Source organism: Melospiza georgiana, chromosome Z (genome assembly GCF_028018845.1).
Source record: "Melospiza georgiana isolate bMelGeo1 chromosome Z, bMelGeo1.pri, whole genome shotgun sequence".
Classification (NCBI taxonomy): domain Eukaryota; kingdom Metazoa; phylum Chordata; class Aves; order Passeriformes; family Passerellidae; genus Melospiza; species Melospiza georgiana.
In genome coordinates, this window is record NC_080465.1 from 53,964,689 (window position 1) to 53,985,400 (window position 20,712).

Sequence of the window (20,712 nt, forward strand, 5' to 3'; positions counted from 1 at the left end):
ATGCCATGCGCCGGCGGGAGCTCTGAGCCTCAGCCGCCCTGTCCCCGCTCCGAGCCCCCGCGGGGTCCCGGCCCCGCCGAGGGTGCGGGGCGGGCAGGGCCCCCGCCCCGGCTTTGTGCTGCCGCTCGCACTTTGCAGGCGCGGCGGGACTGGGAATCCCGGGCGCCCGAGGCAGCCTCGCCTCCTCCTCCTCCTCCTTACCCACCTCCTCCTCCTCCTCCGCAGCGGGGCGCATGATGGCGGCAGCCGCTGTGGCGGAGGTGACCGGCACCGGCAGCAGCAGCACCGATACCTCCAGCACGGGCGAGGAGGAGAGGATGAGGCGCCTCTTCCAGACCTGCGACGGCGATGGGGATGGCTTCATCAGCAGGTAGCGACAGCGGGAGGCGGCTCTTTGCTGATACGGAGCCGTCCCGTCCTTCCCCTCGCCCCGCGTTCCCCGGCGCTCAACTTGTGGGCGAGTTGGAGCAGCGGTGGGAGCTCCGCGGCTCCCGCCTCGCTGCCGCCGGCACCGGAGCCAGGGCCTCCAGCGGGGCCTCGGCACCGAGAGCTTCCCGGAAAAGCGGACGAACTCTGCCCGCAGCACTTCCACGTTCGCCTAGGCTGAAAGGTGGTGCCACTGATCCTGTATTTTATCACCTCGTGCCCTGGGCAGGTGGTTTTTGCAAGTAAACACACAAAAAGCTCGTGGTAGGTAATCTAGGAGAAAACTCATATTGTTCTCCCGGATCCTATGACTTTGTTTTGTCAGTACGGTTTAATCAATATTCTTGTTACACAGTTTGGTTTAAATTTCCCTGCTGTTCCTCAGAGACTTTGAGGAGTGTCACGCAGGCTGATGGGTTGTGGTGGGGAAGGGTGAGCTTGTACATTTGCAGTAGATACTTGGAAATAAGCCATAGTGGAATGATTATGTCTGGAGGCACTGGCAGCGTGTTTTGGTCAGGAGTTGGTTTTGTGGCAATGGTATCTCTGAGTTCTCACGCCATAATTTAAAAAAACTGAACTTCAGAAGGCGGGATTTGCCAGAGGTCGTGGAAACTTGCATTTTCAAAATGAAACTTATGCTATTGCCTGCAATTAATACATGCCTCTAGAGAACTGGGACGGTGAGGGAATTTCTTAAGTCTGCCATTTAACCTGTAACCTAAGAATATGACCCCAAAGAAAGGCTAAGTAAACTTTAATCCCCACTGCCCTCTTTTTGGAGCCAGAAAGTTGTTGAAAATCTGTAACAGTCACTTTAAAAATAAAGTTCAAGGGTCGTGATATTTCTTATCTAAACAACTCCCTGAACACTCTTTTCTCCCCCTCACTCTAATGATTATTTTGACAGTTGTGGTTTTGAAATATAAACTTTGAAAATGTGTACTTTCCAACCAGTGTGCTGACTGCTTCGCTTTCCATTTGTTTATGGTCTTCATGGAATTTATTCTGATGTCTGAAAACTTGAAATGTTCACGAAAATTGTGCACTGTCTCTTCAGAGCATGCTTGCTTTTCTGTTCTATCATGTGAACTCAGTGTATTTATAATTTAAAGACCTTATTGAGGGAATGTTAAATGTTTTAGTGTTTCATGCAGACCATGTAGAGATGTTACAATGACACAAAGTACTAATTTCTGATCGACTAATCTACATTTGCTAAGTTTTGACCCAGACTTGTATTGTGTTCTTCAGAGTGTTGCTTGAACTACAGTGATGAAAACTCCAGGATGTGTCTGAGTAGAGACACTGGATTTCATGATGAAATGGCTGCAAAGCCCAGGGCTGAAAATCCTTGAGGAGATGGTGGGTTCATTGTTGAAGGTTGCTTCAGAAGGGAGTTGTGCATTCAAGGCAGAGCTGGTGTGGCCTTTATCGGAGAACATGGTGTTATAAATTACTGTCTTCCTTTATATCTCTGTATGTGTGACAAAGCAGTGAAGGAATGTTTAAGAAATTATCTTTGACGTGACTTTACTTCATTAGGTAGCCTGGGTGATGAGATGTATAAATGGAATACCTTTCTTGCATTCTGTAGTTACTCAATTTTGCTTATGCTCTGTTTTATAGCAGTGACTTATGCAGGAGGAGACTTGTCCAGTTGCATTTTGATGTCTTTATAGTATGTACCACCATAGTGGTACAGTTATAGACAACTCTGTCAGGTTCATGGACTCACAGTGTCCCTGTTGAAAGTATAGCAGATGGGGCTTTGTTGTTGTATAGAGCTCCAGTGTTTAGGTTATTGCATCCTTTTAAATGTAATAAATTAAAAGCAAAAAAGTTACGGCTGCTTTTACACTAAATTTCATCTTGCCATATTCTGCATGCCTTTTGTCAGGCTTCTGTGTTTGTTTCTTTCCAGGGTTTTTTTTTGTTTGTTTGTTTCATATGAGCCAGTTGTTTGGCTTTCCTGCTCTTCTTGCCCTGCTTCTTTGGACTTCTCTTTGCTCATTCTTGCGGCCAACAATTTTTTTGCATTTCTTGCAGCCCCAGTGGCAATTGGAGGCTGACTTCTGCATGTCATGATATCTTTCATAACAGGCCAAACATGGCAATAAATGCCCAGGCATCTTTATAAAGAGCTGAAAACACAGAAGCTAGCACTTTAAGATCATCTCCTTCTTTGTGTATTAGAACTAGACTTGACTATGATCTATAACCTATCACTAGGATAAGCTTCTTTTTAAACACTGGCTTATTTTGAATGTAATGGAGCTGAAATTTGCTGTTTTGCAAGTGCTACTGAGTATAAATTTTATATTTAAAAATTCGTATCCTTTCTATTTGCAGGCCAGAAGCTTGGTCAGTCATTTCTTTGCCTAGCGCATGCAGCAGTTTGTTTATAAGGTTTCTTTTTTCCCAGCTACAGAGCTCTTAAGGAAAAGAACATCTTTATACTTGCAGCAAAGGCAGGCATTTTGTGTGTGTGTGTGTTTATTTAGTTCATATTGCATGGGGGGGGAAAGAGATGTTTGCATTCCTAATGAAATAACATGGTGTCTCAGCTGTGGAAATGCTTTGTCGTGCATCACACTCTAATAAACCTCTTTAAATAGTAGCAGGGAAGTACAAGCGCAGATGGAGAGGAGGAGCATGTCCTGGGATACTGATTAATTTTCGGGCTCTCACCTGAGATACTGATTAAATTCCAGGCTCTAAATAGGATGATATCAAAGCAATAAAGCATAATTAAGGATGTGCCATTGGTGGTTGTAATCCAGTAGACACTGAGCTATGGGATATGAAATGCTAAACCAGTGTCTCTGAGCATTACATTGACATGTGCATATTGAAATTTTGCAGCATCCAGCTAGAGAAAAGTACTAAGGAAACAACAGAATTTTAACTTCTTGGCTCGTACTGAAATGGCTTTTGATTCTTTTGCGGTTAATGTTTGTTACTTAATTATTTTACATCTTGCAAATGTTTGGCATTCTTCTCATAGTTCTGCAACACGAGGCAATTTCACAAAAACGATCTAACCAACCAACCAACCAAAAAGTACCACCCTCCCGCTTTGCAACTCGGTTGCAAAGCAGTCCACAATTAAGGCTGGATTCTGAATGCTTGAGATCAGCTGGATGAGCGTTGCTGAGAGCGGAAGGCAGGCAGCCATAAACGCTGTTTACAGCATAACTTTAGTTTCGCAGCTGTAGCTGGATTGTGTTGTTATTAACAAAAAACTGTTAACTGAAAAAACAGTAATTGCTTTCCTTTGTTTTATTCTGTTTGCTTTGAAAAGTTTCGGAATCTGATGTTACAGTTATAAACATTTTCAGTTTCTGAGGGTTGGTGAATTGTCCAGGACACGTGTGCTTTCTTTTCTTTTTTCTTTTTGATGCTGTTTGCATATTTAGCCTTGAATGCTGGGTTTTTATGGGTGACAGCCTAGATTAATGTCTTCTTCAGAAACTTAATTGCCTTGTAGCTTTATTATATGTGGATTGTATTGAAATTCTATTTAGCACACAATGAATTTCATCTTCACTGCAGAAGTCACTAAATGGGTTTTGGATTACTCTGTTGTAACACTGCAAAATGTAAAGGTAACTTTGAATCTGCAGGAAATACCTTTGCTTTAAAAAAATTGAAGGTATGAGCTGTGGAAATAATGGGTGAAGAAAAAATTAATTTTATTATTAAGGTACAAATATGCTAGCTTTCCAATTTTAACTTTTAAGCATGGATAAATAATTTTAGGATTGTGAAGAAAAAAGGTAAAGCTAGTGTTTAGTTCATTAGAACTTGGTCATTATATTAACAATAATGGAATTAAGTTTTGTTTGTAGTGTTTGTTTGAGAACTGTGTTGTCTGTGTACACAATTTTTTTTACACTGGTCAATATCTTACAGAAAGTCTTGAAAAAGTAGAGTACCACTATACATAGTAAGATGTTAAAAACCCAATAAACCTACTAACTTTGTAATGAGCTTATACAGCCTGTTAAAAGGCCACGCAGAATGTGCCTTCTGTAGCCCTGCACGAAACATTTAAAAGGAACTGGTTGGATTTGATTTGTTACCTGAGTGGTTTCAGTGGTACATGGCTTTGGGAGCTCAAAACCTTTGCAAGTGCGGGCTGGTCCTTCCCTTTTTAATGGGTTGTCACAGTAGTAGGACATTCACGGCTTTCTTGCTGAGTGTATTTTGGCACCCCTCCCCCACCCCCATGCAGTGTTTCTGCATCTGGTTCTGCATCTAGTGGCTGCTGGTGGTGCTGTTAGAGGAGAAAACACAGTATTTTCAAGAAGACAAAGTATTAATCTATTCATTGTCTTTTTAAGGGAGTAGATTTATTCTTCTATGATATCTGTAACTCTCCACAGCAGACGTTTCCACTTCATTTACCTTTTTTTCAAATGTTTGATTTTGCTAATGTGCTTCAACTTCTGTGCTTAACATTTAAAGAAGAGCTATTGAAGCACTTGAGGACAGATAAAATGCAGCAAAATCAGTGTGGGTTGTCTGTGACCAGTCCAGTTACCACTGTTGGTAAAACACTATTTAATCCATAAGATGACCATTTATGAAGTCATGCGAACATGTTCACTCAGGATCTCTGAAAACTTACTTTGGGCATGAGTTAATATTCTGCATCTACTCTCTGCAGAGTATTCTGTGCTGGTTGAAAGCAGTATCAGGAACAAGGTGTTTTGTGAGTGCTCAAATGTCAGCAGGCTAGGCAGTGATAAAGCTATTTATCCTACAAGCAAGAGGTTTCTAAAATGTCAACTCTAACAGAACGGGTGGAAATTAGAAACTGCCTTTGAAGTCTTGTGAGAGAAATAATATTTATTCTGCTAGTTTTGCAGCTACTGGGATTTCAAATTTCAAAAGGAGTTTGATCCCAGTACTGTACAGTCCTAAGTCTGACCTCAATCAGCTGTCTAACAAGGAGACATCATTTTGAAGCAGTCTCCAAAATGTCAGCAAGACTGGGACAAAGCTTTGCTTAGTCCTTGCCTTCAGTCTGGCTCTTCATATAGCTGAGCTGTTCTTACCATGAAGCTAAAAAAGTTAAGGCCTCTATACAGGACTTTATACTCACTTGAGGTCTGGACTATTTGCTCTGTGTTTTCTTTAAACCAGCTTCGTTTTAGAAATTCCAGTGGGGTGAAATCCCAAATCTCCAAAACTCCCAAGCCATCCCCCCCAAACCCTGGTAAAATATACTTTGTTCTTGCACTGCTGCTTTATTTTGTCTTGAAAACAGTTTCAGCTCCCAAATTCTATTCTTAGGCTTAGTTTTAGTCTTCTTCATCCATCTCCATTAGGAGGCTGTCACAGGGTTCGTGATCCATGTAACTGAAGGATTGCTTTTATATGGATACAGCTTTACTTACTGTATCCTGAGTAAAACGGTGACTGGAAGCACTGTGCTGTTTCTCACATGATAGTAGTCCGTTTTTTCTGTTTCTCCTGAGACTTGCCTTAGTCAATGATTCCACAGCTTGTCTTCCACGGGTCCTCTTGGAGCATCATAGCCAAAAAAGGAATAAGTTACGGGGAAAGCCTGAAGGGTGGATGTGTATGAGAAGCCATAGAGACATACTTAGTTTAGGATGAAGAAAAAGGTATCCCCTTTGTTAAATATTGTGTCTAGAATATACACCAAGAATCAGCATTCATTAAGGGATTATGTATTTCAAAAGTCTGTATTTCTTACAGCTGGTACACAGTCAAAGGAATGTATTCAAACTTGAATGATCTGAACATATTGCATTTTTTAATTGGTTAGCACTCCAGTTCTTATGTAAACATCAAACACCTGAAGGTGTTTTAGCTGGAGCTGTTAACGTTTCAAAGTTAGTGAAGTTACTTGGTGTGTTTTATATATTGCTTTTATCTTTCCCCATTGGCACTATCAGCCTGGTAAAAGGGACTAAAGTATTTATTTCAAGCTTGTATTACTGTATGTTCTTTCTTAGGACCTTGTTGTCCAGATAGATTGTACTGTGGAAAAACTGACCAAACAGTAATTCACTTGAAAATACAAATGTCAATTTTTTTGATCCCTTTGAAAGTTACCATCCAGCTGGCTTCTAAGCAGTGAAGTTTTTTGTTATATTTATTAATTTTGTTATTGATTTTTTAATTGATACTGTTACAAATACCATGTTAATTGGGTTGTTACTGTAAGAGAAGTTAATCACTCTTTAAAGTGAGTAATTTCCGTTTTCTGACAAAAAAAAAGAGTAATTGTTAAACTGGGATTTTTTTTTGCTTTGTGTTTTTTTGGGTTTCTTGGTGGCAATTCTGAAAGAGCAACTTCACAAATATACTCAGTTTCTTTTTTCCCAAGGATGACAGGGAGCTTGGGGCCTCATAAGATGCTTTGGTGCTTGGTCTTTCTAGCAACTCCATGGCCCTGGGTTTATAACACAGGAGCTATTGGTGGCTGCTCTAGCAGGATGACTGGGACGGTAGATACTTGGTTTTGTTTAGCTCATGTGTGATTGCATCTTCTGTGTACAGCAGACAAGGCAGTTGGCACTCTCCTTAATCATTGTTGGTTAGCTCATGATCCTAGCGAGCAACTTTATGTTTTCAGAATTAATTTGCCAAAACCTATTGTTTGAAATTCCTGGATGGGTTGACTGAGTTGGGAGGCACTTGAATGAGAGAAGAGTTCTTCCTGTTAACTCCTTGTATTTATTTATTGCTTGACGGTGCCACGTGCAAGTACTTTGCTGGTAGTTGTGGAGGGATTCCAAGATTATTTTAAAAGTCTCTTTGTCTCTGTTTGCTGGGGTAGGCTAGAGATTACCTTACATTGATTAAAGCAGCAGGTCATACATGTTTTGATTGGGAATAAGGAACCTCACAAAATACTTGGGCACCTGGCCTTACTTGCAAATATATACCCCTAATCTGTGCACCTGCACTCTTTACACAATGAATTGTGAATAGCTAGCGGAGGGTTTCATGATTTTTTAAAGTCAGCGTGTTCTACCAGATGATGATCTACTGTGCATGGTCCTGAAGTTTCTCACTGTTTGCACTAGAATTTGTTCAAAGAATTGCCTTAGCTGTATGCTAGTTCGGTAAGAAGTATTTATTTGCAGCATGGCCAGTTTATGGTTGTAACTTTATCTGGCTGTGTGACTTTTAATGTTGGCACAGGACGGTGGAGGCGGGTAAGAAACAAGATTGAGGGTTAGTTGTGGTCCCTCTCGTGATGTCCTCTTGATTTTTAAACATGCATCACTCAAATGATCTGAGCTAAGAAATCTCATTAAAAGTTAATTAATTTTTAGAAGTGTAAAAGGACAAGAGAGATTTTATTGAGATTCAGGTATCTCAGGTGGTAGATGAAAGGCATTAACAAGGCTTGTGTTGTGCCTAATTGAGTGTTGTTCAAAGGATGGGCTTCAAAAGGCATCTGAAGGAAAAGTTATGCTGTGGATACATAGTTTTTCAAATCCACTGTGTTTTCACTGAGAATGTTCACGTGCATCTTTTAGAATAAATAGTACATGTGTAGAATTCATCCTAGTGCAGTGATTTTTGCATTAATTGACCTATGTTAATTAATGTCACCATAATGCTAAATTATAATCAACACAGTCAATGTCTCATTTCTTCTAAAAGTTTTTCTGAAGCAATACTTTTTATATTTGATAGAAAAGAACAATATTTATGTAGCATTAGTGGTTATTTGATTAAATCCTGTATGTAATTTTTGAGAGTAAGCCAGGTAGCAGAGACCAGACCATCTCTGAATGAAAACTGTGTTCCTGATAGTTCCTAACCATGTGGAAGAGTCTGTAGGTTGAATTGTATATTAGCAGTATATTTGAAACCAAAGAAAAGAAGCATAACAGAAAGCGTAGAATGGCAGAGATTCTATTGACAAACTCTGCTTCTCCTTTAACAGGTGGACCTTTGTTTGCCTGCAACAGTTCAGTCTCCAGAGATGAGACCCTCAGCCAAAGAGGGGACGCCCTGCCCTCTCAGGTTGAGAGATGCAGTTTGTGCTATCAGTACAGAGTAGGTGATCAGAGCACAAAGTTTAAGCTATTTCGAGTAAGTAGAATATGTGTTCGTTGTGTTATCTGTAGCATAATGTTTCTGTTCTGAGAGGTACCTCCAAAAGAGGTACCTACCAGCCAGAGAGGCTGGCTGTCTTGTCCATATCTAGTGTGAAATGGGGGAGAGACACACACAGACATGCTGAGGTGGGGAAGTGAGGAGGGAACCATCCCCTGCTTCCCCAGAGGAAGGGGTGGTGGCGTAGGCTGCATGCTTGCAATAGTATTGTGAGAAGCAGCCAAGGCAGGACAGAGCTGGGAGACAGAAGCTCAGATGGTTGAATTATGAATAAATATATTAATAAATAAACCCCCACACAGGGTTTTGGGGCTGGCTGATTGTTAACCTTATATTTTTCCTGACGGTGCTCAGTGTTGTGGATCTGGATCAAGTCACAAGTTAGTTGTGATCAGGCTCTGGAATATGCAGAAATTGAAACTAGCAGGGAATTTCAAGTGTAAAATTGTTCCACAATATAGAAACAGTTTTGAAAAAGTGACAGAAAAACCAGAGAAAGAGTACGCAAGAGAGGGAGTCAGTGAACTGCTGATGATGCTAAGGCATATGAGATTTTTGTTTTGTTTTGATTTGCTTTCTACATTGAAAATAACACATGTAGTAAGATTGTTCCTGCAGATAGGACTGGTAACAAATACCTTGGACGGAGAGGGAAGAAAGAAGTTGAAGAGTGCTTGGATTTGTTTTACTTAGTTGTACTTGGACATTTTGGTATAATAATTCTAAAGACAACCTCAGAATTATTTCCATTCTTTTTCCCTGAGCTCTTCTGAAAGACAGAACAGAAATTGGGAAAGATAAAATATGCTGCTTTTCTTTAAAAGTGTGCTGAGATGGTGGTCAGTGAACAGACAACTTGCTGAATATGGATTTGTTAAGAAAAAGTTAGGTTGAACTAATCTAATGTAGAACTAGTATCCCACATTTGTGGTGGGAGTGAAGCAAGAGATGCCCTTTGTCTTGTCTATTTTAAGGCATTTGATGCTGTTTTATGACATTTGTAGGCAAAGCCAAGGAACTAGACTGAGGCTTCAGTTTGTTCGGGTTTTTTTTTCTGAGCTATACTTGGAGCTCATTAGACACCTGTGCTTTGGTTGACAAATAAAATACTATATCAAATTGAAATCAGAAAGGTGGCCTGGATCAAATCAGCATTATTAAAGATTAGTGATAAGGATGACATGATAATGGGTAAATTTTCCTAAATTTGAGATGACATCAAGCTAAGGAAAATTGGAGACTTGCTGTGGGGTAAGAGTCACAATTGCTGCTGACAGATGAAGCTATTGCTTGAAAACAAATCAAGTGACATAAAGTAGGAATAAGCAGACATTAACACATTTGGTGGTGCACATACAGAACATGTGCTAGATGTAAAACTTCATGAGATTTATGATGGTTCTCAAGTTTAACTTGAACTAACAGAATTGTTCTGTTGCAGAACAGGACTTCTGCTTTTACCTTCTAGTCTCTTTTCAGTGTATGCTTTAAGCTGGTGTCTAGTTCTGTGTGCTGTCATCCATTCAGTTGGTGAATCATTTAGAGAAAGACAAGAGCAGCTTATGATGATAGGAGATACAAAAAATGAGGTTCTTTACTCAAAAGAAGGTGGAACATCTAATTACGGGCTTTAAATATGTAAAGACTCTTTTTCTTACCCACTGTAATGGCAGAAAACAGTGTGTTAACTTCCTTTTTGAAGGAACAATCCGAATTCTATCTGAGAAAATTGAAATAAGGAAACTTGCAGAAGAGAGCAGCGAAGTGCTAGGACAGAGCACATGTGGATGTTGTGGCATTCTTAAAAAGCAGCTTAGACACCTATCCATGAATGATAATCCTTTTTTTTGAGTCTGGTATGTTTTCTGCACTGGTAGGTCTTACTTGCTTGTTTTCCTCTGTTTAGTAGTTTGTCTGCTGAGTTCCACAATTTGTCTCTTGTGCTTATAATCAGGCAAATGTGCAAGGTCCCATATAGTGACATATAGACTTCTATTATACAGAACTCAGTGGTTACAGAGTAAATATCCCCTTGTGGGACTACTGTCTGATCTAGTGACCTTTTCCCCCCCATTTCTTTCAACTTTATGTTTACACTTTGCTTTAATTCCTTCATAAATGAGCACAAATATAGAAAAAAAGTCCTATAAAACTATCAAATGTCAGTCAATGCTCTTATGTCTTCCTAACTTTTCATGTAGCATGAAAAAATCCATCTGCATGAATTCCCTTCCTGATCACAATGAGATGTTAAAACTGAAGCTTCAGTGTGAGTTTTCAGATCCCAGTATCAGCAGTATTGCTGCTCAGCATTTTAACAAGCATGTCCAGCTGATGTGCCTGTTCTCCGTCCCATCCTGCCTCACATTATTCATGCCTTGCCAAACACATCAGCTTCACTGAAATGGCTCATTTACAACTATTGGCCTGGTGCTGACAATGCTTTTGATACACAGAAAATAGGGAGCATTGGGACAGCCGTAAGGAAATGGTTTTACATTAAAAGTGAAAGACATGGGTGTTACTGTGTATCTTATACTTTCATTTTAAAAAGGGTTGATTAATACTACTACATAGTCCAACACCAGGAGGTAAACCCAAAGAAAATACTCCTGAAACAAAATACATTTTATTTAGGAATGCAGGCAGTATTCCAAATATACACATAAAAATTGTTTACACATCAAATTATCAGTTGTTTCATGTATGAATAGCAGTGATGGTCATGATGCAGTTTATTAAGCTGACATGGGAACTTCGGGCCTTTTTTCTTAATAATAACTTTCAGGTAGATGTATTGTTGCAGGAAACTTGTGTTTCTTCATTCTTTGCCCTTTTGTAAGGACATCAGGTTGCAGTAGGTGGAAAATTCCAGCAATTCTAAAGCTGTCCTCATTATTCCTTCATAAGCTGTAACTTCAGTCTTGCCCTACCACTTCCTTTAAAAGATAATATGGAAATTATCTTTTAAGATAATATGGAAATGCTGACTTAGTCTTATCAGGATGATCCGTGCCTGATAAAGTAATAGCTTCTGTATTGTTAAACCATCAAAATTGGTAATAATTGAGGAAATTGGAGAGCAAAAAAATAACCTCTTAAGATATTTCTGTGTGAAAAGATCTGTGGAGATGTAATTGTTTAGATAATGACAAAGGTAGTGAAATCTGTTTCCAAGGCTAAATTCATGAGACAACAGAAATTTCTTTTTTGTGGTTGTTGCTGGTTCTGGAAATTATTTCTTCAAGAAAACGTATTAAGTAAAAACTGCTGGGGTGTTTGTCCTCTTTCTCAGCCTACCTACTATGTATTTCCATCTGCTAGGTAACTTCTTGAACAGTTTTCTTCCATTCTGTAAAGTCAAGATATGTATCAGGCCTTGGATGGACCATAAAACTACATAAATTCTCCATCCAGCTCCCCGTGTAGGTGAGGACGTTGTTTTTATTCATGTTTTTCAGACAGCACTGAACATTGTCTTTTAATCTGATAACCTTCCAAAGTGCTCTCTGTAGTTGGGTGCTAACCTTGAGAGGTTTTTTTTGCCAGAGGTTATAGTGTCATAGAGGGCTTCTGTGATACACACACTGTGGTTTCTGCTTTCTTGGCATTTCAGATTACTTTGGATTTATTGTGCATTACTTCTGTTCATCCAGATTAAGAAATAAGCATTTTGATGCAGCCTGCCTTGTGATGCTTGGAGCCTCTTACCTTATAATTTCTTTACCCATCTAGAACTCTGTTAGAATTTTATTACAAACAAAAGGTGTCATTCTGTGAGCTTTTCTGACTGCAGAGAAGCAGTTCTGGGATTGCTGCCAGGATTATTTGCCTGCAGTTGCTCATAGAAAAGTCAAAGCTGCAGAGCTGACGTGATTCTGTGGTTTAAGTAGTGAGGGGCTTGACTTGCTGTGAGAGTCAGAGCAAATGGAGCAGTGGATCCAGGATGCTCTGGAGAGTGGTGGCTGCACCAGGGACCTAAACTAAACAGCCTCCTACCAAGAACAGAAGTGATCTGGAGTAATTTTAGTACATCTTTTAGATCAGCAACTTCTTATTGCCTCTGAGTGCTCTGGTGGTCAGTCCTTTTTAGGTTAGTCATTTCAAAATGAATGCTTCAAATAGATTGCTGTTTGTCTACAGTATTGGTCTAGAAGTGACTCATGACACCACTGCATGGAACAGGTTTTCCGACACTGTTTATATACTCTATTTGCCTCTAGGGAGCTTGGCTGCATTTATCATTTTGACTTCCCTCTTCAAAGGTGTTTCTGCACCTAGCCTGCAAGTTGTGTTAGTGAGGATTAAATGTTTCCTGGCAAAATTATGATACCTTTTTACTAGCTGATGTTTTAAATTGTTTTAAGAAAATATGTGTTTTCTCCTTGGTGTTATGTAGTGGAACAATCTTTGAGAGATTTCCTTTATAAATCAGTTTGCATTTGTGTAACACCTTTAGATTGTAGGGAACCAGAACTGGGTTTGGACATGTCCCTGTGGGCTGTAGTGAAATAGAAGTTTTACAATTGTCATGAGCAGGGCCATGTAAGGTGTGCTACTAGTGCCTCCTCCTGCCCCCCAGTATAGCAGATTAATTCTTCTGGAGCCAGGGCAACTGACCTGTGTTCTGGAATCCTATGGCAATCACCCTGCACTGCTTTTCCTGGTACTCATTTCCAAATTAGCACACTTCTGCAGAGTCCCTCAATCTGAGGTTATTATCTGTTCTAAGAAAATAGACATAGCTGAATTGTATTTGTCACTCCCCAGGTAAAAATTTGAATGTGCTCTCATCCTTATTTTTCTTTGCAACATCCTTGAGATTGTATTTGTGTTGTTTTAACTTTTAAAAACAAGGAACTGAGCCATGGAGATTATTTATTAATTGTTCAGATTCAAATCTAAGAGCAAAACTGAGCAAAAACTGAACTGCAAGTAATAATAGCTTATGTTTGGCCTGTGTGATTAATTCTTCTGTAATAAAGTTATTTCTTGTCATAAGCAGAGATTTTGGTGCTTTCTGATATTTTTGTTGGGGTTTTGTTTGTTTTTAAACTTCATGGTCATGTTGTTATCATTATCATCATCATCATTATTATTGTCATTATTATCATCATTCTCATCATCATTACTATTACTTTTGTTACTATGATCATTATTATCCAATTTTATGACAAGAATTCTGTTTCTCCAGCTCTGGAATTTCTGCATAGAAGAGACTTACAGAGCTCCACGTAATGTACAATTTCTTTCTCTAGATAGAGTGGGTCTTGATTCTGATAATAAATTACTTCATTGAAGCTCTTCATGGGAGAACTTTGAGTATTTCAATGTATCATGTTTTCACAGAAACCTTCTGAATGATACCCTGATACTAGTAATGAAATAATAATACTATTAAATCTACTAATAATTCACATAATAGTAATATTACGCATTTCCTTTGCCTCCCTTCTACTGAAAGATTTTGTTCAACACACAAATAAGCTATATGCTTTTATGCTGTTTAAAAAAAGCCATAACATAGAAACACATTCATGCTATTTGTAGTATAAATTGGTATGGTAGTGCTGTGCAATCCAGTTCAAAAAGTGTTTAAGAAAAGGATGGCAGGAACGAAGCAGTGAAATGTGAGAGTAGCAAAGTAGAAATTTTAAAAAACAAGAGTTTCTAATCAGAGAGAATTGCACACCCAGAAGATTTGGTAGCGTAGAGCAGCAGTTGCTTCAGATCTGGTTGAATTGGTTTGCCTACATTTTATTTAGAATGTGTTTATTTGTCATTTGATAAATATGCATCATTCACATGCTGGAGAAATTGTTTCAAGATTTTGTTTCCTTCAGTAGTTGGCTTATTGGTTTTAAATGCCTGTGCATTAATGTGTATCCAGATTAGACAAGGCTAGTATTCCTTTTCTTTGAAACTAAGTTGTTGTTTTTTGTTTTTTTTTTTGTTTGTTTTCTCTATTCCCACTTTTCCAATCTTCCCCCACCCCCATTTTCCCTCTAAAAATATCTTTAGGAATGACTTGCTGATGGTGTGCCGCCAGCTGAATATGGAGGCGTCTGTTGCAGAGATCATGCACCAGCTGGGAGCAGATGAAAATGGAAAAATTTCCTTCCAGGATTTTAGTCAGTGCCGCATGGAACTGGTACAGGAAATCAAGAAGGAGGAAGTGGATCTTTCTTTGAAATTGGATGATTCTTGTAAAAAGAAAAAGTTAAGGGATAGAGTAGCTTCCTGGCCAACTAGCAGCAATAACAGTTTAGGTAGGTATGACTTTTAAATGTCCTGTGGGTGTAATTTAACAAAAGGTAAACTGTGGGATGTTTGTTACTGATTTCACTGGCATTAGGGTTGCCCCTACAGGGCTTTGGGAATCTGCCTTTGTGTAATTTCATCATATACTAGAGTGCTGTTGTAATGGATGCAGACTTGTCATCAGAATGTAAACTAGAATGTGTGCAGAGCATTCTCTTCTAAAAATGTGAATTGCACAAGAGAACAGACTCCCTTGGAAGGGTAAGGGCTGGTAACTGAAGATCCACGGAGTTCTTTGTTCTCTGTAAAGCTCAGGCAGGTATGTAGGTAAAACTGAAAAATTAGGGAAGACTTAATATTGGTTCCAGTCATAATACAGGGTAGGAACTAATGTTTCTTGGATGCTTTAAAAATTGTTCCACTTAGTGAGATCTGAATGCTGGAAGAACCCTATGATTTAGAGAATACAAAAATACTTCTCCATCTGGTTGAAAACCAACAAAATCAAAAACCAGAACCAACCAAACTAAAAGAAACCAACAACAAAAACAAACCACACCCCCCACCCAAAAACTCAAACCAACAAACAAAAAAAAAGAAAAAGTGCTATTCCATCCACAGGAAAACAGGATGTAGGAAGGGATTATCTGTGTCATTGAGCCCAGTCCTTGATAGCACTATGACCAGTCAGCATTAGGTCAGAAATGTTAATACCTGCAGAATGCTTCCTTTCACCATGTAAGAAATGGCAGAGACTAAAGGACACAGATTCTGGTCAAAGATGGCAAAGTGTGGTGTTTTGTGGAAAAAGCTGAGCATGCTGTCCATTCCCCAGTTCCTTACAACAGGTGCATGCTGGCTATAAGTGACTGCTGGCTCGTGACCATGGAACTGACCTGTGTCCATTCTTCACAAAAACAGCATCAACCTCTGATGGTGTTTAGTTGGAGCTGTCTCCTCAACCTTTTCTTTGGGCTATATGAGCCTACATGTTTTAAAACACTTTTTAAACTGGAAATCTTCCATTAGTCTTCCCAATAGTTTTTCTTTGAAGTGTCTTAAAATAGTTTGACAATATTTTTTTATTGTCGGATGTACTTCATAGATCTGGAGAGTTATGCTATTCCAGCTTCTCATGTTATGTCAGGGTTATGTCAAGGTCATGTTATTGACTAGTTGCCTGGTAAAATGTTTAACGTCAGATTTATTTATTTATTTGAAAGTAGTTGATGGTACATGGATTTCTGTTTTAGCAGCGTGGATGCAAAGCATACTGAAAACAATACAGACACAAGTCACACATAACAGAGGAGAGCAATTGCAGGGCACAAGTCAATCACAATACCAGTGAGGCTGAGCTTTGTAGGCAAGTACTCCACACTGGCTTGGCTAACTCAGGGAGACATTCACACTCTTACTGAACTCAGGGAGAAATACAGCACCAGTTGATTCTCTCAGCTGTTTATGGTTTATCTACACCCTCTTGGTGTTGAGATGAAGCCAGCTTTTTTGCAACAGCTGTGATCAGTCCCAGCCCACATCCTTCCCTGAGCTTCATGGGCACATCACCCTGGCCCATCTCTAATCCTGCTCCCATAGTAGGGCTTTACTGATCAGTCATGCCTGTCTTTATCTTGTAGGTGGTCAGCTTCATAGAAAGTAAAACTGGGCATGGGTTGATTTTGGTGGTTTGATCTATTAATTCACTTATTTACTAGCTTTTAAGGTATGGGATTAGCATGTTCTGTCTTATAGTCACTTTGCATGTGTTTTTGGCTAGTCATCTCAGAAATTCAAATTTTCCTTGTTTACTTTGTATCCTTGGTGAACTCCTTATTGTTTTGCTTTATAAATAGACTGTACTATTCCCTTATCCTGTCGTCTCAGCCTCCTTGGCTTTTCATTTTGGCTTCTCAGTACAGCAAATCTGTTTCATAGCTCTGTTTATCTTCCATCTCGTATTTTATAGCTTCATAGTAATATTTTGTTATAGAGGTAGTTCGTTGTTAGTGTTTCTTCTGTTTATACTTTTTTCATATATATTCTTGAATTGCAAAACTCTGTCGTTCCTATGCCCATTTCTCCCATCACTTTCTGTAGTGAAATTTTTCTAAGCCTTGTGCTCAATTGATTTCCAGCCTGTGAATCTCTTTCTGGAGCTGTCAGACAGTATTTCAAAACCAAGTTTGTGCCTTTTTTTTTTTTTTCTTTAAGGATGTTGTGTGTTCGCTTTGCTCATGCAATTATCTTCTGTTGCCTGCTTTTTTGGTGTGGCCAGACTTGTATTTTTCTGCAAAATAGAGATGCTGTTCTGCCCTCAGATGGCTATACAAAGCTTCCCTGTTTGCTGGCCAGATTACTGGGCTTTAAAATCTTCTTTCTTAGACAAGCCAGCCAAGTAATTATGATTTGTAATAATCAGAGGTGACAGACATCTCTTAAACTTGACAAGAGAAAGGCCAACATAATAGTCTCAAAATTTATCCCATGAAGAATCTTACTAATTGCTGCCAAAATTATTCATAGATGAACTTCCAAATTTATTAGTGTATAGAAGTCAATCCCAACTACTTTTTTTCCCTCTATTCCTCAGCTGCTGTTAGTTTTACAAGAATAATTTAATTAATTTTTGAAGCTGGTGAGTGAACCCATTTTCCCTTTCCTCTTTTTTCCACAAAAGTTAAGATCAGAAGATGTTTGAATTTCCTGCCTTGATATATTTTGCTCTGCTGATCAAGTGTGACTATCTTACTGCGCTGTACTTCTAGAGCTATGGGTAATTATGGGATTTGTCCTTGACTCTTGCAAGAATCTTAGAAAACATACCAAGATGCTCCCCCCTGAAAAAAAGGATGAGAGGAAATACTCAAGCTGAGCATTTAGGATGCAACTGATTTTTATTTGGTTGTAAATGAAAACCACTGTGGCAGCACTGTTCAAGAAGTTCTACGTAGCTTTCTTTTCAAAGAGTCAAGGAAACAGTGCTGCAATACATTTCTGTGATATAAACACATCCTGCGGTATGAACATAATGGCAGCTGAGGAATTACACTTGCTGTCAAGCTTGAATTATGACCTGTGTCTTTCTGTGCCTTCCTGATGTTTCTGTGCCTTTCATGTCTTTGAGGGCTCATTTATATACTCAATAGCGATCAAAGAATTAATTATGTTATTATTGAGTCTTTGCTGTTGCTTTCTAAGTATTGCTTGAGACAAGATATATCATGTACAAATTCAAACATGAGCTTGGTCGATGTTCTTTTTTTGTGTTTTGTTTTGTGTTAGCATTTTTTTTCTGGTCAAAACACTTTTAATTAAACTTTATTTTCAAAGATAGTTTACAGACCTTTTTTTCAAGACTAATTTCTACATTGTGTATGAGCTGCTGATGATATTTAAAGCTGATATCATATATTGATGTGGGGCACATAAATGACAGCATTTCAAAACTCTTTTGACTGTTATTGAGTAGCAGGTGTCCTGATGATCTGAAACAAAGGAATCCAGCCTCTGACATGAATGTTTTTACACTGCAGGTTTGCATGTAATTGTGCAGAGATTACCAGTTAGGCAGCATTTTGTGCTGCCTTTTCTTGGAACTGTTCCAAATTCCTTTAAAAAAAAAACCAAACAAAAAACCTTTGCTGTCTGTAAGTTTTGCTTTTCGTTATGCAGATAATAGCCTGGAAAAAAATTTGCAAGTAATTGCATCTAATCTACTGTTGAACTTCGTCTCATCCATCTGTTTTATCATTGATAAGATTTTTCAAATAATTTGGTCCAACTTTGCCCAACAAATGTTTACACCTGTGTTTCCAGATGGGATGCAGGAATGAGGAAATTGGTTGACTCTTTTAATCAAGGTACAGGACTCAGATTTATTAATAATCACTCATGTATGTCCTCAGTAAGCCAAGCCTGCATCCATATCTACCATCCTAAAGAGCAAATGAATGTATAGATTTAAATGTTTGCTGTTCTATTCAAGTGCACAAAAAAAGGAAGTTTTCTAAGTTACTAGAATTAGGCTTTTTGATACTTATTAATCAGTAATTCAAAGTTGTTATAATGTGTTGTCATTCTTATCCTACACTATTAATGTTAAAGCAGGAGCTTTAACAATAATTTGCAAGTAATAACCAGTTATTTTCAAATAAGTGAAATGGAATGTAAACTCTGTTAACATTCTTGAATTTTAAGTTACAATTTTAAGAAATTAATAAAATAACTTTTGAAAGTGTTGCTGGAATCTTGCAGTCACCAAATGTGACCTAACTCTTTAGTATATCGTTTCAGTAGGAAATGCAGGAAGAATGTCAGTTACTGATCAAATCTGTTACTGATCAAATCTGTCCAGCTATGGAGAGTGAGGGCTATGATAGGGTAGAGTAAATCTGTCTGAATAATGTAGTGAGTGATGGAGGTGGATTGCTTGGCACATGAAAACTTCAACGCAGCAGAACTACATCTCTAATATTTAAAGCAGGGAGTTGCCTGAACAGTTGTGGCTTGTGTTAGCCTTTTCAGTGTTGTATAGCTTTGTATGTCTTTTATAAAAGCTAGCATTAGAATTATCTGTATTATGCATTGTATAGATCTGTCAAGTTCTTTGCAAGGAGCAAATGGCCATTTTTTCCCCTTGATAAAAAATTGCCTATTTCTAGCACCAATTGACGTGGCAGATGAACAAGAAATGGCACTATTTATTAGTAAATTCTTGGTTTCCTGTAACTGCATGTATTTATTGATCTCATTTCATATTCTAGATAAACAGTCACGAATATAAGAGTCCTTTACCAATTTTTGGCTGTAGGTTAGTACTTAGGAATTAATTCATAGCCAATTCCCCTTTCTTTACTGAAAATAAGTCCCCTGAAAACTTGCTATGATAGTTTATTTGCATAGTGGATCAAGCATGAGAAATAATCAAAGGAATGGTAGGAACTCAGCCTTAAATTAAGCTTATGGGTAAATAGGAGAGGCAGACCAGTGGGACTGAAAAAATATTATTTTTGTTTTACATTAATTCCATGTCTGATCTTACTGCAAATAAATTGCTTTTGAGAAACTGATGCACTGATTACATTTATTTATGCTGTATTTAATTAAAAACTACAGAGCTCATATGGACACAAAGGCATGCTGCAGATTTTCTTGAAGTTTATAAGCAAAGTTTCACCCTTAGATATGTTTAACTAGAAAAGCTTTGAGTTTCTGCCAAATTTAAATGCATACAAACTTCTGTTAACTGTAAGTGGTTTAGTTTATTACATTTAAATAATCTTTTGATATCACTGTCTTTGTGCAAAGCAGCAGAATATAGGTAACTTTTCTTTTCTTTAATAAACAGAGAATTTAAGTTCCATGAGCATCCTTACAAATGAACCTGAATTTCTGGAGGTTTATAATTGACAGCTGATGAATCTTACTAAAATCATAATATATAGTATGCATTAAACACCAGGGAAACTTTACAGGATAGAACTGATCCCTGCAGGGATCCCTGGTGTCTGATACAAAAGCAAACTGGGTTGAATCTTTCTTCTGGTTTGAATATTTGTAAAATGTAAGAACAGCTAATCTGTATTAGACAAGACTTTATTGTTAAATGATAATTCTGTCCCTTAGCACAGTGAGAAGAAAATTATTAGAGAAGATTGTAGAATCTGAGTGATCATGTAACAATGCTTGCATATTAAATTTCAGTTCAGGGATTTAGAATTAGAGATAGTTGCACTGGCTCACACACACATGGCTTCACTCCCTCTACCCCTGTCTTGCCAGACTGAGCCTCTGAACACGTGCAAGTCTTTAGTGTTCACCATGGCCTGCCACCTGGAGTATCACATCTTGCCCTTCCATTGTATGAGGAACAAACTCTTCTTGCTTTCCTGAAGTTTCCTTCCTTCCATG

The 20,712-nt window shown here is 38.5% G+C and overlaps 1 protein-coding gene across 1 annotated transcript in view; it reads left to right on the forward strand.

The window, feature by feature from the left end:
* Positions 1-20,712, forward strand: part of MCC (MCC regulator of WNT signaling pathway) — a 183,603-nt gene continuing 162,891 nt past the window's right edge. The window contains 3 exon segments of the mRNA XM_058043810.1: positions 1-16; positions 19-370; positions 14,560-14,807. Coding sequence (XP_057899793.1) covers positions 1-16; positions 19-370; positions 14,560-14,807 — 616 coding nt within the window.